At 41.5% G+C, this 21,631-nt stretch overlaps 1 protein-coding gene across 1 annotated transcript; it reads left to right on the top strand.

Moving 5' to 3' along the window:
* The first annotated feature begins 1,845 nt into the window (after window positions 1-1,845).
* Window positions 1,846-20,065, top strand: sult6b1 (sulfotransferase family, cytosolic, 6b, member 1). The gene is made up of 7 exons (XM_079559974.1): window positions 1,846-2,079; window positions 10,206-10,318; window positions 13,438-13,527; window positions 13,667-13,793; window positions 17,923-18,017; window positions 18,095-18,251; window positions 19,900-20,065. The coding sequence occupies exons 1-7, from the start codon at window positions 1,881-1,883 to the stop codon at window positions 20,025-20,027; spliced, it is 909 nt and encodes a 302-aa protein (XP_079416100.1). The 5' UTR covers window positions 1,846-1,880; the 3' UTR covers window positions 20,028-20,065.
* The last annotated feature ends 1,566 nt before the right edge of the window (window positions 20,066-21,631 follow it).

Below are 21,631 nucleotides of genomic sequence, written 5' to 3'. Positions count from 1 at the left end.
ATGAGCAAATTTCTTCTTGTGAAACATTGACGAGGCACCAGTGGAGGCGTCACAAGAGGCGCTACAGGAAACAAAAAGGGGACAAAAGGAGGAGATGGTGAAAGACTGTTGTGGAGCGGAGGGAGCTGCGCAGTAGGAAGAGTAAGGAGGAGGTGGAGCTGATCAGTGCAGGACACCATGCTCTGGAACAGGGACAAACCCAGAAGGCGGTGCACCATTTCAGAGGAGTTTCCCTGACCTCCAAAATCCTGCTGGTCAGGTCGGCCCACAATAGCGGGCGCGCTCAGTCGCAGCGGCTCAGGATTGACCCAACATCTGAACACTATTTCATTGTACAACAGGCCGAATGCCCATCTCGGGTCGCCCGTTGCATTATGGGTAATGGAATTTCTTTGGCTACCAAACAGAATTGATAGTTAGCGTAAAGCAACGAAGAAAGCTCTGATTTGGACCGTTTTAACCACTGGAAAGTTGATGATATAAAGTGTTTTTGTCGTCGCCGTGGAGCTTGTTACAATATTAGCTTGAAGTCTATTTTTACAACCAGGGCTGTGTACGGAGATAGACAGAAACTGAAAGAACTGAACGGCCGTTCATATGTAGAGCTGCTGTCAAAGTGACGACCAGTCCTTGTTCACATAGTTGGAATAACTCTGTGGGAAAAACATTTCTGACCCTTGAAAGCGACTGTTGGAGAAAGTCTGGGGTCTGAAACTGTGGCCTCATCTCAGGACATATTCAGGACATGTAAACTGGAATGAGAAATAAACACGTTTTTTTTTTTTTTTTTTTTTTTGTCAATAAGGAGGTGGACAGTAAACGAAATCTTTTATTTTTTATTATTGTGACCAGAGATCCACGTACACATATAGGCTAGGCCATCTAAATTTACTTAAATAATTTTTTTTACAAGTGATCTGATGGTGAACAACATGGCTAATCGATCACTAATTTGACAGACGGAAATTTACCCACTACAGTATATCAAACATCAACACCGTTTGGAAACTTTCCCCTGTGATTCCAAGATGAATTCAAATGATTTAAAAAGTGGCGGTGTCTGTGTCGGGCTGATCCCAGGTCCTGTCGCCCCCCCCCCCCCCCCCCCCCTCCCACTACATGAACTCATTTCAATGGCGGAGTGGTTTGTCTTGTCATTAGGAGCCTGATTCGCATACACAGTCGAGATGGGCATTCGGCTTATTGTACAATGACAGATAAAGCATTTACTTACTTGTATAAATGGGACCATTTACCATTTATTACACAATGAAAACTTGATTCACTTTTGAACAAAGAAAATAAATTGCACTGGGCCATTTTAGATATAGTTAATATTCATAGCAGGTCACTTTTCCGCATCAAAAGGGTTAATAATTAGCCCCCCCTGAAAATGATTGACTCCATTCAGAAGAGCAAAAGCAAAATGTACCAATGACTGTAAGCTGCTGAAATAAAGTATTACATTTGAGCAAATACATATTTCCATTCCAAAAAAAATATATATTTTATGTGTTTTGAAAAAGTTTTGGGGCACCGGACCCCAGTTTGGGAACCACTGGATAAGAACTAAGAAAAGGGCATAAACCAGGGAGAAAGTGGCTGTCCACATGATGGATCTCTATTTCTAAGTTGCCCCCCCCTTCCCGCATGCCTGTCCCTCCTCCCATACTCCCTCACTCTCTCACACACACACACTCTCTCTCTCTCTCTCTCTCTCTCTCTCTCTCTCTCTGTCTCTCTCTCTCTCTCTCTCTCTCTCTCAGATGGACTCAAAAGCTTACGCAACACCCCCGCGGGCTGTGCTCCTGCCTGCCCTGCCTGCATGCCACACCTGATGTTGACAAATCCGAGGGGCAGGTATATAAAGGACTCTCAGTATGAGCGCAAACCTTCAGTTAGTTGCCAAAATGCAGGCGCGCATGGAGCAGGCCAAGTCCATGAAGGATGAGGAGAAGCTGTACCGCTACAACGGGGTGCTGTACCCGACCATCATGTGTCCCGAGGAGAACATGAAGGCGCTGGGCAGCATCAGCGCCAGGGGGGACGACGTCATGCTGGTGGCTTATCCAAAGTGCGGTGAGTGAAATGCATGCTATACTTGTCTTCTATAGCAGTTTTTTATTACACAAATGTTGAAAGCGGACAGGTTTATAGGAACACAGCTTGCTGGGTCACTTTTCGGGGTAAATGTCACATAAATGCTAGAAAACTAACCTGACCTAATCTAATCTAATCTGTAATAGTTTGGTGATATATTACAGTTAAAAGTGAAAAAAAGATCAGCATTGTGCGCGAAGCTGCTGCTGTGATTTGGAACTACTGCCCTTTTTTCAACTGGCCCACTCTACACCCTGGCCTTTTAACCCACTACACTATGTAAGGCTGACATCATACATTGCACATAAAAAAAAAAGGAATAAATAAATAAAGGAAAGAAAATTATACACAAATAAATATTGTACTGAGGATGGTAATACAACTGGGAGGTAGCAAGATCATGGGGTATAATATGTATAGTACAATATGTATATTAATGTGCCTTTTTAACATAAAACTAGTGACTTTCAGTAATGTTAACAGTGTTTGGCATTGGTAATCATCTGAAAGAAATGTGTTAATGATCGCCTTTTGTTACTTGCTTTGTACTAGAAATCGTACATGAAATGAGACAGTTGTAGTTGTGCTTAGTTCCTGCTATATTACATGAATATTTCAAATAATTGTTTGTCAGTTTGGTTCCATACGGTTCCTTATAGCACTATTGTGTTACTCCCTATTGGAGAATGTATAAAGTACATGAGTTTCAGTCATGTAATCACACTGACTCATGTAAATGTGTAGTGTATATAATCTATTCTTTTGGCTGTTGTTTCCTTGTTGTTTTTTCCTTTTGTACTATGTTCCTTTGTATTATTTTATTGTATGGATTTTGGAAGTAGGCGATCAGTGTTGGGCAAGTCATTTAAATACTGTAATATATTCTAAGAGTAATACATTCTGCTCTGACTCTTGAGTTACTTTTGGCAAAATATATACTTGTAATAGTAATAATGTCACTGAGTAAAAGCACAGTCCGAGATTTCCTTTTCCCTCACTTTCCCCCATTCTCTGTGTTTTGTTTTGTTTTGACGTTAGCTACATGCAACTGCAGATCTTATACACGGCCCCTCTGAATGGGTTGGCACTAAACATGCCTCTGGCACACATTTGATATGAAACATTTTTTGCTTAGGGTAATACAGTACAAGGTAGGTGATAGCTCTTTTATTTGAAATACAGGCTGGGTCACAGTTGAGTCGAGCTGCGCATGGGCAAACGCTGGAGAAAGGCCGCAAGTTAGCATAAATGTCAGTCGAACGGTGTAAATGTAGAAATATTTTCGGTACGGAGGAATCACTGTCTAAAAGGATGGTTATTTATCATATTGGGTCATGCTGTAAAAGGCCATACCATTTACTGTATTTACAGTCATTGATTCCAAAATAAATGAATTCACCTTATTCCGCCCCGCCCACTTTTGCCTCTTTTTGCTTTGTCTCGGCACTTCCGTTGTACAGACACTTCCGGCCGAGCGCGAAGCCCGTTTATTTAAACGGAATTCATTTAAATCGATTGATTTGTGTAAAATGGCCAATGTTCATTTGCACCAACATGTCAACACTGCACCGTTTCTCAGCGCAGGCGAAAAACGGCTTTGTTTTCGTGTAGTGACTGATTTTATGTGGACTTCTCCAGTCCCATGTTAACAGATAGGAGAAAAGGGGCGGGCACACTTAATGGTGGCGCCCACGCGAACCTCCGGAATAAGGTGAATAGGCTAATCACTAGGCGCTAACTCGGCTAGTGCTAACTTTCTCTCTTGTTTGGGCATGCGTAACTCAACACTGACCAAGCACGTATTTTGGAAGTGAGGAATTTTCATATCTCCATTTTGTCCAGAGGAAGATTTCCAGCCCTATAAAGCCAGACAGCTGTTGACCTTTGCCTTGAGGCGGGGATATTGGCGTTAATGATTGCATGGCTCCTTTGAAATCTGTTCTTGAAAGCCGACTTAGGTCAGTGTGACCTCATTGACTGCAATGTATTGGCTGACTAATCTGTAGTAGTAGTAGTAGTAGTAGTAGTAGTAGTAGTAGTAGTAGTAGTAGTAGTAGTAGTAGTAGTAGTAGCTGCAGCAGTCAGAACCGTAAGAGGTAGCAGTAAGAGGAATGTCATCAATTGCTTACTTGTCTTATCATTATCTTTGCAAAATACTTACATGTAGGTTTCCACTCGTGCCGCTGATTCCTTCCTCCTCTAATGTTTGAAATTCTTGTAACCAAAGCTTAGAAACAACAAAAGGGATTTGTTGGCCAGGTTTAATAGTTCATATAATAAAATGATGATGCAACATGCAGTACGTGCAGAGGTGACTGCAGGTGAGCATGGCCAGCAGCCAAAGCAGCTTGCTTTGGTTAGCAGGGCTTTGTTGCAACTGCCATATAATTATAGTAAAGATATTAGATGAGACGCCCCGTAAACAATGAATGCGTTTTGTAATCAAACTGTAGTTGAAAAAAATGTAAATATTGTATCATTTTTAGCATTTCCTCTTTTCTCAGTAATTAATCACAGGGGCTTTCATAAAAAAAAAAGCACATTTCACAAAAGTTGTTGATTCATGTCAAACTAATCAAGATACAGTAAGCATTAGGCAGCCGTGTCCCTTTGCACGCTACCACATTCCATTTCCCAAAGTGAAGACACGTTATGTCACACAGGCAACTCCCGTGCACTGACAATAAGGAAGGATTAAAGTGAGACGCTGCAGGCACTTTTCAGGTTCTGGGTCATAGAGCTCAAAGAACCTTCCTCCTTTGATTGATTGATTGATTGATTGATAGATTGACTTTTCTCAAAGACATTTTTTCCTTACACTCTAAGTAACACCTACAGACATGGGAACTTCCCCTACTGTAGTTCAAAACACTGATTTTTATTTCCTATAGTATTTGTTGATTTTAACCACCTTTCATTTTGACCCTTTGGTACACAAAATGCCTATAATATGGTGTGGCAGTGTGAAAATTGCGTGCGCCCCGCAGACTATAAAAGGGGTTCAGTTTCCTTACTCCGCCCCACCTACCTCTGACCCCTGACGTCACGCGCTGCGAGCCGGTGTCATGGCGGCACTACAGCTGTCCACTCTACGACTAGGCGCACTGTCGCTGTTTGTAAAAGCGTCAAGCTCAGCGATGTCATAGTGTTGCGAGTATCGGGTGAGTAGTGTTTATTTAGGCCCAGCAGGAGCCTAAATAAACAGACAAATTATAAACAACTGCATTTTGTACATTTTAAAGATAATAATCGTAACCAGGTAGATTTAGCGACATACCGAGGTCATGGCGCGCCCCTTGTGTTCCCCGCACCAACACAAGCCCTCACGCCGAGCCACCCAGAAGCTATAAACAAACCCGCATTAGCCACACGCAAGTCAGTGAATGTTCACAGGAAACAACACTATGACATCGCTGAGCTTGACGCTTTTACAAACAGCGACAGTGCGCCTAGTCGTAGAGTGGACAGCTGTAGTGCCGCCATGACACCGGCTCGCAGCGCGTGACGTCAGGGGTCAGAGGTAGGTGGGGCGGAGTAAGGAAACTGAACCCCTTTTATAGTGTGCGGGGCACACGCAATATTCACACTGTCACATTCGGTTTGTCATGATCTACAGCATTCTTGCTCTATCCGCTGTGGATGTTATAACTTACACAAATGCTGGGAAGCAAAGTAGTTCTTAAAGCCTTTATTTACCCAAACTGACAGCATGATAAAAGTCACAGGAGAGTCTCCAGAATCCACAGAGCAGTTTCCTTTTTGGCCTCTCCTTTTCAACAATTGTCACGAGTGTGCATCCAGAATCGAAGCAAATCTTGAAAATTCGGCAATATACATTTATTTATATCTGTAAAAGTGGCCAAAGGTAACCATTCATTGGGGTATATTGAAAATTATATTTGTTCCGGTGTACGATACATATGAGCTGTGGTAACTTGGACTTTTTATGAACTTCGTAACGTTCATTGTAGGGATGGGCGATACCACATTTTTTGGAATCGATACGATACCGATACTTTTAGGGTCATTTTTCTCGATACCAATACCGACACCGATACTGGTCATTTTTATCTGGGTGAATGTATTTCAATCCATATACAGTGCCTCTCGTTAGTATTCATACACCTTGAACTTTTGCACATTTTGTCATGTTTACAACCCTAAACATGAAGATTTTATTTTGATTTTTTTACTGAATGTTCACACACAAGTAACAGACAACTGTGAAGTGAAAGCAAAATGATACATGATTCTGTTATTTTCTTTAAAATAGAAAAGTGAAAAGTGGGACTTGCATAAGTATTCATACAGCATGAATGAATACTTTGTGGAACCCCCTTTTGCTGCAATAACAGCACAAGTCTTTTGGGGTATGACTGTACAAGATTTGCACATCTAGAAACTGAAATTTTAGCCCATTCCTCTTTACAAAACAACTCCAGCTCTGTCAGATTTGAAGGAGAGCGTTTGTGAACAGCAGTTTTCAATTCTTTCCACAGATTTTCAATAGGATTTTGGTCAGGACTTTGACTGGGCCATTCTAACACATTAATATGTTTGTCTTTAAACCATTCCATTGTAGATTTAGCTTTGTGCTCATTGTCCTGCTGGAAGGTGAATCTCCGCCCCAGCCTCAGTTCTCTTGCTGACTCCAGCAGGTTTTCCTCCAAAATGTCTCCGTATTTGGCTCCATCCATGTTCCCAACTATTCTCACAATCTCCCCTGTCCCCGCTGAGGAAAAGCAGCCCCACAGCATGATGTCCCCCCCCGTATATTTGACACTGGGGATGGTGCACTCAGGACCATGAGCAGTGTTAGGTTTGCTCCATACATAACGTTTTGCATTTGGGCCAAAAAGTTCAATTTTTGTCTCATCTGACCAAAGCACCTTCTTCCACATGGAGCTGTGTCCTCTATATGACCTCTAGCAAACTTAAAACGGGATTTTTTATGGCCTCCTTTCAATAATGGCTTTCTTCTTCCACTCGTCCATGAAGGCCAGATTTGTGAAGAGCACGACTTATAGTTGTCCCATGTACAGTTTCCCTCAGCTCAGCAGCAGCACTTCGCAGTTCCTCCAGAGTTATCATGGGGCACTTGGTTGCCTTTCTGACCATCTCCTTGTTCGCTCTGATATTTTAGGTGGATGACCACGCCTTGGTAAGTTGGCAGTGGTGCTATACTCTTTCCATTTCCGAACAATGGATTGAACAGTTGCTCCGGGAAATGTTCAAATCTTGGGAAATCTTTGTATAACTTAAGGCTGCTTTAAACTTCTCCACAACTTTATCCCTGACCTCTCTGGTGAGCTCCTTGACCTTCATTATGCTGTTTAGTGACCAATACACTCCGACCACAGCTCTGAGGGCCTAAAAACACAGCTGAAATTATACTGAGAGTAGATTACACACAGGTGGCCTCTATTTAATTTAGGCCAAGGTATGAACATTCTGGAGTCATTAGAAATGTTTTAAAGGCAATTTAATGCACTCAGAAAATGCTGTATGAATACTTATGCAAGCCCCACTTTTCACTTTTCTACTTTTTGAAAATTAACAGAATCATGTATCATTTTGCTTTCACTTCACAGTTGTCGGTTACTTGTGTGTGAACGTTCAGTAAAAAAATCAAAATAAAATCTTCATGTTTAGGGTTGTAAACATGACAAAATGTGCAAAAGTTCAAGGTGTATGAATACTAACGAGAGGCACTGTACATTTCTAAAACTGGTTCTTTTATATATTTAATATATTTAATGTTAATGTGAAATTAAATACATAAACAAAGTTTAAAAGTAATACTTTAATGACAAACAGAATCTAAACCAGAATGATATGGCTGGCTTAATTCAATCCCCTGCTCCTGTGGACTGTTTTGGCTCAGAACAAAGATGTAAATTGTCCTTTTATGTTTAAAATTGCTGACACGCCTATTTTTTACATATGCAAATTAGTATCAATACTTTTTGGCCAATATCGATACTTAAAAAGTAGCTGTTTGGTATCTATATATCGATACTGTGGTATCGATCAGCCCATCCCTAGTTCATTGTGTCTACTTGTGTTCTAGTATCACTTTTTAGGTTCGTTTTGTCAGACACTAAGGTTAGAGATGTTAAAGATCTGTCGGACCTGTTGGGTCCAAAATCTGTTTACATTATGGGTGCGTTTGATATCAATCAAGACTTGTCTGGCCCCGCCCTCCTCAAACATCGACAATGACCTGTTGTAGTCGTGCCACAGTGCAAACACCAGGGCCGGACCATGACAGAAAGCGGGACAAAAGACCCGTCAACAGCTCTTTCTTTTAACAAGAAAACAAAGGCACTGCCCTTCAAAGAGCAGCCATTTTAGTTTGAGTAACATTTCAGTGTGACTGGTATCAGACTCAAACTAAAAGCAAAGCAAAGACCCGGCTGCCAGAAAAGAGCCATAAATCCCACCATCACTTTTTTTTGCACTTACAGGCATCATTTTTTCGAAGTCATATATATATATATATATATATATATATATATATATTTTTTTTTTTTTAGGAAATTCTTAATTCAACTGTGGAAAAAAAAAAAACTTTTCCCCTGGACTGAAATCTTGGGCTGATTATGGTCCTTAACCCCTTAACACACACCTGAACTGAGCACAATTTCAGTTGGGCATTATCCAAAACTAAAAGCTTCTCGAAAAAAAAGTGGCAAAACAGCAACAAAAATGAGACAAAATGAGGCTGAAAAGCTTAACTGGGTTACTCGGTCTAGGTGGGTGTTGGGAGGTTAAAAAAGCCACTTCTACAGGAAGACCGCAGATCTGGCAACCATCCAAATGCAGCTATATTTGCTTGGCTTATCTCTATCATATTCATATGAAACAAAAACTGGCACAAAGTTAAATGTCTTTTCTATCAGCACGCGTCAACGAAGGCTCAATTATTTCCTGGAAAAGAGTCCAAAAGGGGTGACAATATTCAAATATCGATGAATATGGCCTAGTTCATTAACAGATTTCTCTCTAAAAAAAAAAAAAAGAGTTGCATTAGCACCTATTCTCTATCTGGAATCAGGGCATCATCAAATTCCACTCTGCGAACGCAACTTATTTGCAATATTTGTGCCGTGCTGAACAGTCAGAAGAAGCTCCAGCTCCTCCAGTGTTGAGCGTATCGAGCTGACACTCCCCTGGCAGTAGATTCAGCTTCACAACATTGTTAAATCCCTTTATAGGTAAGCCGTAAAATGCCTGGCTTGCACCTGTGACCGTTACACAAACCACATGTGGCCCCGGCTCCTGACTTGCTTTCTAATCAGCACGGCTCGCTCACTCGCTCACTCGCTCATGGAAACCGCGACCCATTCATTGACAGCAACCCGCAGGAATTTACCACATCGGCCCGTAGATGTATCGCTCGGCTTCATTCAGCCCGTCGTCAGTTTCATTGTTTTGAAGGACCAGAGGGGGCGTGTCTTCAGGCGGACAGAGGGGACAGGCCCGCGGTGCGCTGTGGGAATGTGACATGTTTTGTATAGCAGAGATGGGCAGATAGAAGTGTGGCTAGCGATGCCGATACCTGAAAAATACTTTTTCTGATACCTATACAAAAATATTTGTCGACTAGAACCAGAAAATATTGGGTTCATCTCCAATGTCAACGAATGTGTAAACAATGGGGAATCATTTTGGGGGGGAAAATTCAAACCGTAAATATAGAATTTGATGATGTCCTACCAATAAATAGAGAGCAATAGAGAGAAGCAATTTTAATGACAGACAACTGTTGATATTGATCTCTGCTTGGTAGTCATTGGATTTGCAAACCTGAAATATCAACGTTATGGCTGAAACTACTTCACACCTGTTTGTGAATATTGTCACGACTTTTGGACAGAGAAGACACTGAACACTGGGGCTGGTTTTTCATATGGATTGCCCCAATAATGACAGAGATAGCTCTGTAGAATGTTGTGGCGCCACATGAATGCAACCTCTTTTCTGTCTTCAAATGAAATTACAAGCTTCAATTTTTGGCTAATGGCACGATAACGAATCACAACGGCACAGAATTGCTTCCTTTAATGCGAAATATTACATTGTTATTGGTTCTATGTGTTCAGGCTTTAACTGGATGGTGGGCGTGGTGCGGCAGATCATCGCTGAGGCGAAAGGAGTGGCCTCAGAGCCCCAGGGCCCCCCGCTCATCGAGTTCTTTGGACCAGACATCATGAAGGTACAGCGTTTTAGGGCAGCAAGGCTGCATGGTCCCATTTGGGAAACCACAAAGTCTCCTTGGGGTGTTCCTACAGTGAATTTTGGAGGGATTCAACCTCTTGTCTCATGTAAAGCGCTTTGTGACTATATGTCTGTGAAAGGCGCTATATAAATAAAGATCTTCTTCTTCTTCTTCTTCTTCTTCTTCTGTTCCCTCAGACCTAAACTTTTATGACTCTGCAGTGAATGTAGCCTGTCCAGTCAGACTACTCTCCTCCATTTATTCTAAACGGGAGAGTAGCCTGGACATGAAGCCAGGTGAAGCAGCTTAAAGTGGAGGTGGGACTTATAACTTGTAGCCAATCAGAGGGCGTGACAAAAGAATCAAACATGGTGGCGCACTAATGGCTCAGGAGAAAGATTTGCCAATTTTTCTACAAAATGTAGAAAATGTATGTAAAACATTAGTTTAAAGCAGCACTAAGTAACTTGTTTACCTTCGTAGTCCCTCTGGGGGTAATAAAAGTGTTATGGGATGATTGGGGGGTCTTTCATCTCCCACTGGTGTCTCTGGCCGGAAAACCACAATTGCAACTTTGCTGCCTCCGGGTAGGTGTCACCAATACACACTAATGGAATTACGAAGAAGCTAACAGGCTAATGGGCAAAGCGAACTGCGGGCTAGTGCTACTTAAACAGTAATCACAGCCAAGTTTGAGTGAAAAAAATATTTCCATTGTGTAATTGGTTGTACAACATCCCTCTATCCCTTTGTCTTTTCTGTCAGTGCAGTATTTACTCTCATGAACAATTAATAAGTAAAAAAAATGTCAACATGCAATGACACCTGCAGTGGCGCTTATGGCGTCTAGGGGCATGTTGGCAGGGTTTATTTCTGTGGAATAGTGCGGTGTGCGGTGTTGACTGGATCTTGACAAAGATCCTCGTAGCGAGAGGATGGCTCACTCTGCGATTAGCCTTCCAAAGTATCAGACACTGCCTCATGTCAGTTGCAGCTCATCTTTGGCCATTCAACGGTTTTTGTTTTAAATCCTTGTCTCACTATGCGACCGGCGATTTTGAGCTCTGATCTAATGTTTCCCCCACGACGAGTGATTGTTCGCCTGCATGACTTCCAGGGGCCTCTCCCAGCAGACTGCTTGCACATTTGGCAATAATTGTTGGTCTAGTCCCGTTTCTAAACACACTGGTATGCTCCTTTGAATGGACCAGAGAGAAAATGTAAGCCAAAAATAACAGGGGAGTAAACTGAAATGGGGCATATGCTGGAGTAACGGTGACATACACTTTCCTTTTTGTTTGTTTGGTTAGCAGGCATGTAAACACTTGTAACTCTAACTTTATGACTTTTTTTTTTAAACGTGGAGCCGACTGTGTGCTTGAATCTCCCTGTATTGACAATTCACCTCCTTCAAATCTTTCAAGAAAAAAATATAGTAATGATACGACATACCAGCACAACTGAAACCTAAAATTCCATCAATCTTTTCAGCCAGAGCAGAATGCGCCTTAGACCTTGTAGGAATTGAAAACGTAATCATTTGGCCAGTTTCAAAATGTAATAAGCCGATAACGTAAAAAATTCTGTTGAGGCAATAACGTAATAACAATTAATAATTATTACATTATTGGCTGGCAAGATGAAAATCATTCACAAATGTAATAAAATACATTTTGTATTTTACTGTTTTATTTTACTGTTTTATTTTGTGGCAGCGCACATGGATTTTCCTCAGAGCATAAAGTGTGTTCTTAAAACGGAGAGGTGCAAGTGCATGACGTTGCTGTGTCCTTGGGCAAGGCACTTCACTCTCATTTCAGATGTATGAATGTGGGACATGTGTGAGTGAGTGCTTGGTGGTGGTCGGAGAGGCCAATGGCACAGTTTGGCAGCCTGCCCAGGGCAGCTGTGGCTGCAATAGTAGTCTGCAGCAGAAATTAAGAGGTTTTGTCAAGAGTAATAGCATTATTATATTATTATTATTATTATTATTTATCATTATCCTTTTTGGCGGCACAGTGGTTAGCGCTTGTGCTTCACAGCCAGAAGTTCCCGGGTTTGATTCCCACCTGGACTGGTCTTTCTGTGTGGAGTTTGCATGTTCTCCTCGTCCTCGTGTCTGCGTAGGTTTCCCCTGGGTACTCCGGTTTCCCCTACCACAAAAAGCTCTCCCTCTGGGGCCAGGACACCCCTGTAACAGAGAGTCTTAATCTCAGTGGGACTTTCTTGGTTAAATAAAGGTCAAATAAATGTTTTTATCATTGTACCAGACCTGTGTTTCGGTCAGCAGTGGAAGTCTCAGATACTGGAGACAGGAGTGGGGAACTTCTATTAGTCCCATCAGCCACTTGGACCAACCACAGGCCGCTCACTCTCACATGCTCCACATTCATACACAGGCGAGGGGGAGGAAGTGCCTTGCCCAAGGACACTATGACGTCATGCTTGTGGGAGCAGGGATTGGAACCAACACCCTTTCAGTCACAAAATGAACCACTTTACCGTTTGGGCCACCATCGTGGTCAGATGCAAATGAGCTGCCACAAGTTACTTTCAGTGAAAACAGACAGTGAAAAAACAAACTAAAAGCAGTAAAATAAAAAGCTGAAGACAAAATAGCAGAAAAACTATGTTTAAAATAATGTCATAATTATTACATCAGCAGCAGCCGGTAAATCGTTATTATGTTATTGGCTCAAAAGAATGATTAAGTTATCGGCCGTTGTTACGTTGTCAGTTCATACAGACCTGCTTTGGCCTCACATCATCAGTCACATCAAATTACAAAGTGGACATGTGTGTGTTTTCGTAAGCCTGATAGATGAGGTGCTACTACTGCATCCCAAGACTCACTGGCAACACAAGGCAAGTGCTGTCCGTACAGTTAACCTGTTAGACATGGAAAACATGGGGTACAGCAAACAAGTATAAAGAATGAATACACAGTCTAATGTTGTGGAACAAAATTGTGCAAAAGCTGCGGGAAACACCCAACAGAAACATTACCAAAGGAGTGACTATACTCGAGATGTACTCGATGTAAAACTGTGTCACAACAAAACTAAATCTGGGGAAAATTGAACAAAATCATGACGACTTGTGCTTTTATTCTGCAGAATGTTGAAGCTGCGCCCTCTCCGAGATTCCTGGGAACGCACTTGCACCCGGACAACATCCCTGCCACCTTCTATGAAAAAAAGGCTAAGGTACGTTTTTTGATAGTTGACCGAAGAATGAAACACACACTACACTTGACTGACTTGAAGGGGACGCATTGATCAGCCTAGACATGTAGGCCGTCATCTAAAAGTGCTTTGGTGTTTATGGTGTGATGTGTGTGCTCAGATCATGGTGATCTTCAGAAATCCTAAAGACACCCTGGTCTCCTACTACCACTTCTGCAACAACAACCCAGTGCTGCCCACTCTCAAGTCCTGGGACTCTTTCTTCAATGACTTCATGTCTGGAGATGGTAAGAGTGTTTGGGGCTAAGGGACAAGGTGTAATGACTGGTTATTAGAGAGAGAAAGTACATTTATGTGAACGACTTAAAGGAACAGGCTACCGTTTTTACACACTGACATAGTATGTTCTTGCCTGAGCTTAGACGAGTTGATGCGTACCTGTCTGGTCTGTGTGCGTGTGCTCAGTCACACAAATAGACCAAAGACGTTGCTAGCATTTAGCCTCTCCCAGCATATTCCTATAGCTCCAAACTGGGGTGACGTTTGAAGCGACCATGCTCTTCCACGTTTTCCCTATTTAAATACAGTTGAATTGATTTAAATACGTGAGTACTAGTTACGCGATCCAAGTCTAGTTACACAACGACGTCCACCCTGTGACGTCGAAGTGCTCCTAAGGTGTTCTTGCGCCTTACAATATAGTACCCCTTTTTATCCGCTTAGAAAAATGTTATATTTTTTATAGCTATACTTGGATCATGTTGGAACGCTCGTGTAACCGTATTTAAACAGGGAAAACATGGAAGAGCATGGTCGCTTCAAACTTCACCCCAGTTTGGAGCTATAGGAATATGCTGGGAGAGGCTAAATGCTAACAACGTCTTTGGTCCATTTGCATGACTGAGCGCAGGCACAAAGACCAGACAGTTAAGCATCAATTATTCATGCGCAGATTTTTTTTGGTTTGTTTTTGTACCATTCAGACTATAGTATCTGGGCGTGTGTGTGTACTCATTTTGTCCCTGCATAATAAGGCTCATCTGTGTGAAATAAAATTGCTATGTTGTAGAAACAGACTGACTAAAATGGTCCTATGCTCAAATCTGTAATCACACAAAATATTTGCCCCAGTCCTGCCATCGCAAATTTGCATCGTTGTTGAGTATGTTTCAACTTACAGGCCAGGGCTCACCAGTAGAGGGCAGTAGTAGGTGTTTTGCTTTGGTGACAGATACAGGCAGCATTGCGTCATATGAGACACAATTTTACACTCTTTTTAGCCGTTTTCTTATTTATCACATAAAATAAAGTCAAGTCTAAATCGGGTCCATATGGATGTTGCGGAAAAACGGCAGTCGTAGCTCGCGTTAGCATGTAGCATGATGCTGACCTGAAGCATCATGCTAGCGTTCTCTATTATTTATATGTAATTATGGGCTGTTGAACCACTTTGCTCCTCTCCATGTCTTTGTATGTTTATTAGGTAGAAACCATATTCATAATTCAGCATTTGCTTTGGAGTTATTATAGAAAGTTTGGATTTTTCTCCTCTTTGTTTTCCCTCTCTGACTGCTTCAAACATGACCATATATGGGCGATTCCAGAGATGCCGTCTGTATCTATTAGCATTTATTACATTTATTACAAATCTAATTACGCTTGCCCGAAAGATAATGTGCACACTTTCCCTTCCAAATTGATTTATACACCTAACACGCACAAATCTTACTCGTGCTACATACAAGTATGGTCCAAATATTTGTCTATAGTGTGGCAACGATACACGATCCTACGTTTTTCTGTTTCAAAGGATTACAGATTTGATCCCCTGATTAAAATTTTGTTCATCTGTTGTATTACAGGGTGTGTGTTTGTATAAAGAGCAAACATTCTGTATTGTGTAACAGGCCATGTGGGAGGTTGCCTTACTTGGCAATAATTAGGTCTGGCTATCGCTTAAACACCAAACTCAGCACAGTACCAAAGCAGTTATTTTGGCACTCCCTAATATCTTATCACCTCATTCAAAGCCTGGGCAAATATTACCCTGCTAATGTTCCCGTTGTTATCTCCGGTCTTTTATCAGGTGGCCTAGCAACTTCAAATATCTACTAATAATTTATGGAAGCCAAGCAAACCTTTATTAAGGTTATTAAAGGTAAAGTACACCATGACCTGAAAGACCTATATAAAACTTCAATAAAAGTAAATATGTTCAGATTGAATATCAAGTCTACTGATAAAAATGGTGGAAATTTTACACAATGCCAAAAAAGTAGATGAGAGGTATTTGGTTTATATTGTATTCGATGAGAAAAAGAATGAGCCTCACACTTATGGAAAGGGGAAGGTGTACATGAGCAAAATGATTCTGCCTACTTTTTTGGGGCATTTTTGTTTTTATCTTTCCATTGCTCTGCCATTGGTGAAGTACCTCTGTAAAGCCACTAGTCTCCCATGGGAAAACAACTTTAGATCCTGGTCCCTAATTTTCTTAAACTTTCTACAGCTAGATATTCCTCCTGTGATAAAGCTGGGTTAGTCACAATTAAAACCAGGCTGGTTTTCGTAAGAAAAAAATTCAAAATCTCGTACTAATGAGGACAGGACTGTTAGCATTGGAACTTCGTGAACTACACGTTACGCAAGGGCGGAGTCTCCAGTGATGATCCCGCCTTTATGCCCTTTTTAGGAACATGCTTCACTAGAGCTGGGGAGTAAACTTGCCATGATTTCCCCCTCGAACGTAGTTATTTTGTCAAACGGGGAGAATGCGTACTGATGGTCTATTGATAATATGTCTATGGTATGTGTACATTGGTGTCAATGATCAACTGGTTTCTTTCCTGTAAAGCGCTTTGGGCCTGATAAAGGGAGAAAAGCACGGTATAAGTTGAGACCATTTACCATGAGGAGGGTTGACAGTTCCATTTCTTCCACGATCCCCCCCAAAAAATATAGAAAAGAACAAGAAAAAGTCACTGCAAGTCAAAAACAGGAATAGTGCAGAGTGTCAGTTGTCAAATAGACAAAAAAAACAACTTTTTGTATGATTATTTTTTGGGGGTTACAACTTGAAACTGAAACTGTAGATGTCTGGAAAATACCCCCTGTGACTTGAGATTTGCGGGATAGTACGCTGATAAATGATAGGTTTGCCAAAATAAAACATGTTGCAGATACTTTCGGAATAACTCCTTCCGGAAACCACAGCTCACTTGAGATGCTGGCTGTGTGGGCACAGGTAATTGCTAAACCCTGAGCAGAAGTATGTCTAGAGTCGGTCGACTACACATACTGAGCTAACCTCAGGCAGACTGCTTGTAAATCACAAAGGGGCTGAATGTACAAGGCTGTAAAAAGAGTGTCCCACTCAGTGAATGCATCTGGCCCAGTGTCTAGAAAAGCTTCACACCAGGAGAACCTGCCAGACCTCAACCAAAAACACAGAATTCCTGGGCCTCAAGGCACCTTTGCTATGTTAACTTGATGTCAGGATTACGCCTAAAGCCTTGGTGAAGCAACCCTGTTTCATTCAATGTTTCGTTCATTTCGAAAGTAAAGGTGCCATGATGACCACCTGGGTCACTACAAGGTCAAATACGCACAAAAAAAACATTTCTTGTTTCATAAAAAGTTGCATAATGCACCTTTTAGCAGCCCAAAGTGCTTCACAAGTAATAAGCTCAACTTATGTTAAAAGCCTTTCATTGTTTTTGTATTTCCTTCAACTTTATTTTTTACTAGTCGAGAGTCATTTGCACACATTTGTTTTCATAGACATGGAGTGGAGCCAAGACAGGTCCCTGGGGTGCACCTTTGAAGCTCGATGAAACTATACATACATGTCAGGAGACAGGAGTGAGCTAACCCAGACCACAGTGATTCTTCAGCCAAAAGTACCGGATTTATGCTAGTGGGAACATTAAACAGGGTCCGTGCTGTCCAAGGGAAATTGGATATAACCAAACAAATGATTCACGTACATTCCGTGAAGCTAAATTAGTACGTTTTGAAATGCGTTTATGCAGTTTTTACGAGACTTTTACTATTGATGAACCACAGAAGCCAAAGAGTATGTAATATTCCTCCACGGTCAGCATGAAACATTTTTCTCCGTACAGTTGTATAAATCTTTCTGCATTTTTACTTGAAACAGCAAAGTGGCCTGGATAATCTTACTGCATCCTGGAGTCCAGAGCTTTATACATGTCTTAAGGGAGTGCCCCAGGGATCAGTCTTGGCTCCTCTCCATTTTGTTCCATGCCATTGTTACGTTCTGTTCAACAAAATAAAGTTAAAGATGACCGAATCTTCGTAGTCCTAGTCCTAATCGTCAGTTCTAACTTCAGTAAAAACTACAAACAAAAATAATAATTCTAACTTTGTGGTATGTGTGTATTTATTTCTTCACAGTGGGATGGGGCTCATACTTCGAACACGCTAAAGCCTGGGAGAAAAAGATGGACGATCCCAATGTAATGATAGTAACCTACGAGGATATCAAACAGGTGTGTAGGACTGCTGGGCTGCATGGACTTCAAATGACTCCAACTGCAAGTTTTTTTTCTCTTTCTTTGGGATGTAGAACCTGAGCCAAGGCGTCCGTCAGATCTCCACTTTCTTCGGCTTCTCTCTGACTGATGCCCAGGTGGAGCAGATCTCACAGGGGAGCACCTTCAACGCCATGAAGGAAAAGTCTGCCAACTCCCACGGCGGCATGGGCAACGTCATCTTCAGGAAAGGTTAGCGTCCTGAATTGGCAAAACTCACTTTTAACGGACTTTCTCACCCCCTGCAATTATGGGTCAAGACCTGAAGAACAGCTTCACTTCATTTTTCCAACTTGGTTCTATAATGGTTGAAGTTTAGAGCTGGATAGATGTTTTGGGGGAAACGTTTTTGCTCATGCTTCAGGACATGTCAGGCATTTCCACAAGGCAGGAATGCTCTGCCGTTCTCGGTGTTGTTTCAATACCCTCCCCCCCTTTGACATGCCTTTCGGACGGGGGAGAAGTGGGATGCTGGGCCACATCTAGATTGACTGTTTCAGCCCCTACCCCGGGGACTAACTAATACTTTCAATCAGACCTGGTGACAGCATTTGGCAATTACCATTAAATATTTATTTGTAACGCACAGTCCGGACGCTAATTAAAAGCAAGATAGACTCACCCGTTTGGAGCTATAGGAATATACGGGGAGAGGCCAAATGCAGCAAACAGCATCTTTGGTCGTTTTGCATGACTGAGGGCGCACAGTTCTTCCATACTGTGATATGTTCTTCCTTGAGCTTAGACGAGTTGATACATACCTGTCTAGTCTTTCTGCGTGCCCATGGCAGAGCGTGGTAGCTTCCAACTTCATTGGGAGAGGTCAAATGCTAACAACATCTTTGGTCGTTTTGTGTGACTGAGCACGCGCACAAAGACCAGACAGGTACGCATCAACTCGTTTAAGCTCAGGCAAGAACATATTTCGGTATGTAAAAACGGTGGCCTCATAGCCACATAGTATCTAGCCACTAGAGACTATGCTACCCTAGTGGAGAATTGAGTATGGCACATTAACTTGTAGACCCACACGAAATAGGGGAGACCAGGGCTATTTGTCACACTGTTCACGGCTCATCAACAGAAAATCCCTCAAGAGTCCGACCTGCATTAAGTTAAAGCTTGAACCCTCAACTTGAAATAGAAATATCATACTGCAATGAATAGTTACTAGTTATTAGTTATTATAACCGTCAAGCACAAGAAAATTGACTCTGACAATGTGCCCCATGTGCAGGGCTGTTTGTCACAATGCTTGAGGTTGATTGTCACTATTGTTTTTAATGGAACATGACATTTGATAAACCTTTGTAAGGACAAAATAAGTTTTAAAATGCAATGCCAAATGTGTTCACGGCACTAATTTCAACTAACTGTAGATCTTTAGCAAAATGCTCTACGGTGTGGTGTAAAATGTACAAATTCACTAAATAACCCAAACATGGCGTCTACAAAAGATAATGTTAAAATAAGTGATCATACAAACATACAAGACACAAAAGAAAACATGTCCCACCATTTATAACCCCATGTGACAAATAACCCCTCAGTCTGTGTGACAAATAACCCCGAGTGTCCACTTTTCGAACAATGTAAGCTAGCTCACAAACGGCTTTAGCATACATGTTAGCTCTGAACGTCTGTGTCTTCTAGATCAGATACCAATACAAGTATTATACTGTATATCAGTACCAGCATACAGCGCCCTCTAGTGTGGATATAAAAAGCAATGCGTTTAACCCCGTATGACAAATAGCCCCGGTCTCCCCTACACTGTGCAGAAATCCATTTAAAATATGAATTTGCATATGCATTCTAAAGGGGAAACTTCTGTGTTCAGGTCTAGTTGGAGACTGGAAGAATCACTTCACAGAGCAGCAGAGCCAGGAGATGGACGAGGCCTTCAAAAAGCACCTGGAGGGAACCCGAATCGGAGCCCTGCTGAAGTACCAGGAGCACTGCGTGTAGGATGCAGGAGGGAAGTTTTACAGGGCTTTACTCAATCACCATTTCATGTTAACAAAATAAAGCATGCATCATTTTATTTTATGTTGTCAAGACGGCCAATCATTGTCAAAATTTCTGCTGGCAATATCAATACAAACATAAATGGATTTCACAGTTCTACATTTCTTTCTTGGTGAAGGGACTTTTTTTTTTGGCTCAGGTACTCACTGGAAAAAACGTCATGTTGTACAGTTTGCTTCCACGCACTATGCTGCCATCTGGTGGTCAAGGAACAACCATGCATCAGTTTTTTACGTAGGCTTTGTGTTGGAAATATACAGACTACGAAGTGCTAATTCAGACAAAAAGAACGGTCACGTTTTTACAACCAATACTTGAAACTGCTTGAACCGGCAGCTAGTTGAGCTCATTCTGTGAAAAACAGGCCTTATGTTTTGTGATGTGTTTGTATGTTACAGCCGATAACAATAAAGATTTGACACTCTTTCTCAGGTTGACTGGGTCTACGTGATATTTTATTTCATCATTTGGTTTTGGTATTAATGGAGAACGGGATAAATACATGTTACATAGCCTACAGTTTTTTTGTTGGTTACCATGTTTTATTCATATAGATTCATGGCAATTTTTTCCCCCTTTCACTGTCTGTGTCAGGCCTTTAGCTCGGGCTGACTGAAGCTTGTTCATGCCAGCAATTTGGCTGGGTTTATCTCCATTCTCTAGAAAAGAGCGAGAATAAAAAATAAAAGAAATAGCAAAATTGATAAAAATAAGATTTCCTTACAGTGCCTTCCTTCCCATCAATGACGCCATAAATTGTGTAAAGAAACATAAAATCCTGTGGAAATTGTGATATTTACAAAGAAAATTCCAAAGAAATGTCAAAAAATACAGAAAAACTAAATAATTCTCATGAATAAGGTGCATGAGACGATCGACATCTTATCGATCAAAAGTCTTTGCCGCTGAAATATTTACTCACAGTGGAAAAAGTAACAATTATTTTTAATCTAGCTCTACTAATAATAGTAAAAATACTTAATTATAATTTTGCTCAAGGAGAAGTAAAAGTACTGCATACATAAGGAGTACAAATTCTTCAAAAAGCTACTCAGGTACATGTACTTGAGTAAATGTAACAGCATCGATCCCCAGGCCAAGTGGGGCCATTCTATGGGGAGTTTGCATGTTCTCCTCGTGTCTGGGTCAGTTTCATCCGGTTTCCACAACCACTTAAAACATGTACAACAGGGCAAGTTGACTGAGAGCGTGTTTGAGAGTGGGCGATGAGGGATGGAAATTGGCCCATGGCTACACTCCAGCGTGGCATGTCAACATGCATGAGTCCCATGTATATTAAACAAATAATTCAACCTGTTACCTGCTACCTTAGGGTTCGGGTTGGTTTAGGGTTAGAGTTATCAATTGTGCATATCTCAAAGCGCATTGACTTGAGACCTAGCAGCCTTCATGCCAGTGTGATGTCTCATTTGAGAGCCAAGACCTTCTAGTTCCTAAAATGTGTAAGATCTCTGTGAGTGAAACACAATTGACATCACATTTTCCAATCATAACCCTAATCCTAACCGTAGTCCCCTGATGGC

The sequence above is a fragment of the Gobius niger genome, assembly GCF_951799975.1.
Source record: "Gobius niger genome assembly, chromosome: 7".
NCBI lineage: Eukaryota > Metazoa > Chordata > Actinopteri > Gobiiformes > Gobiidae > Gobius > Gobius niger.
Note: the sequence above shows the minus strand (reverse complement) of the source record. Positions and strands in the feature narration are given on the sequence as shown.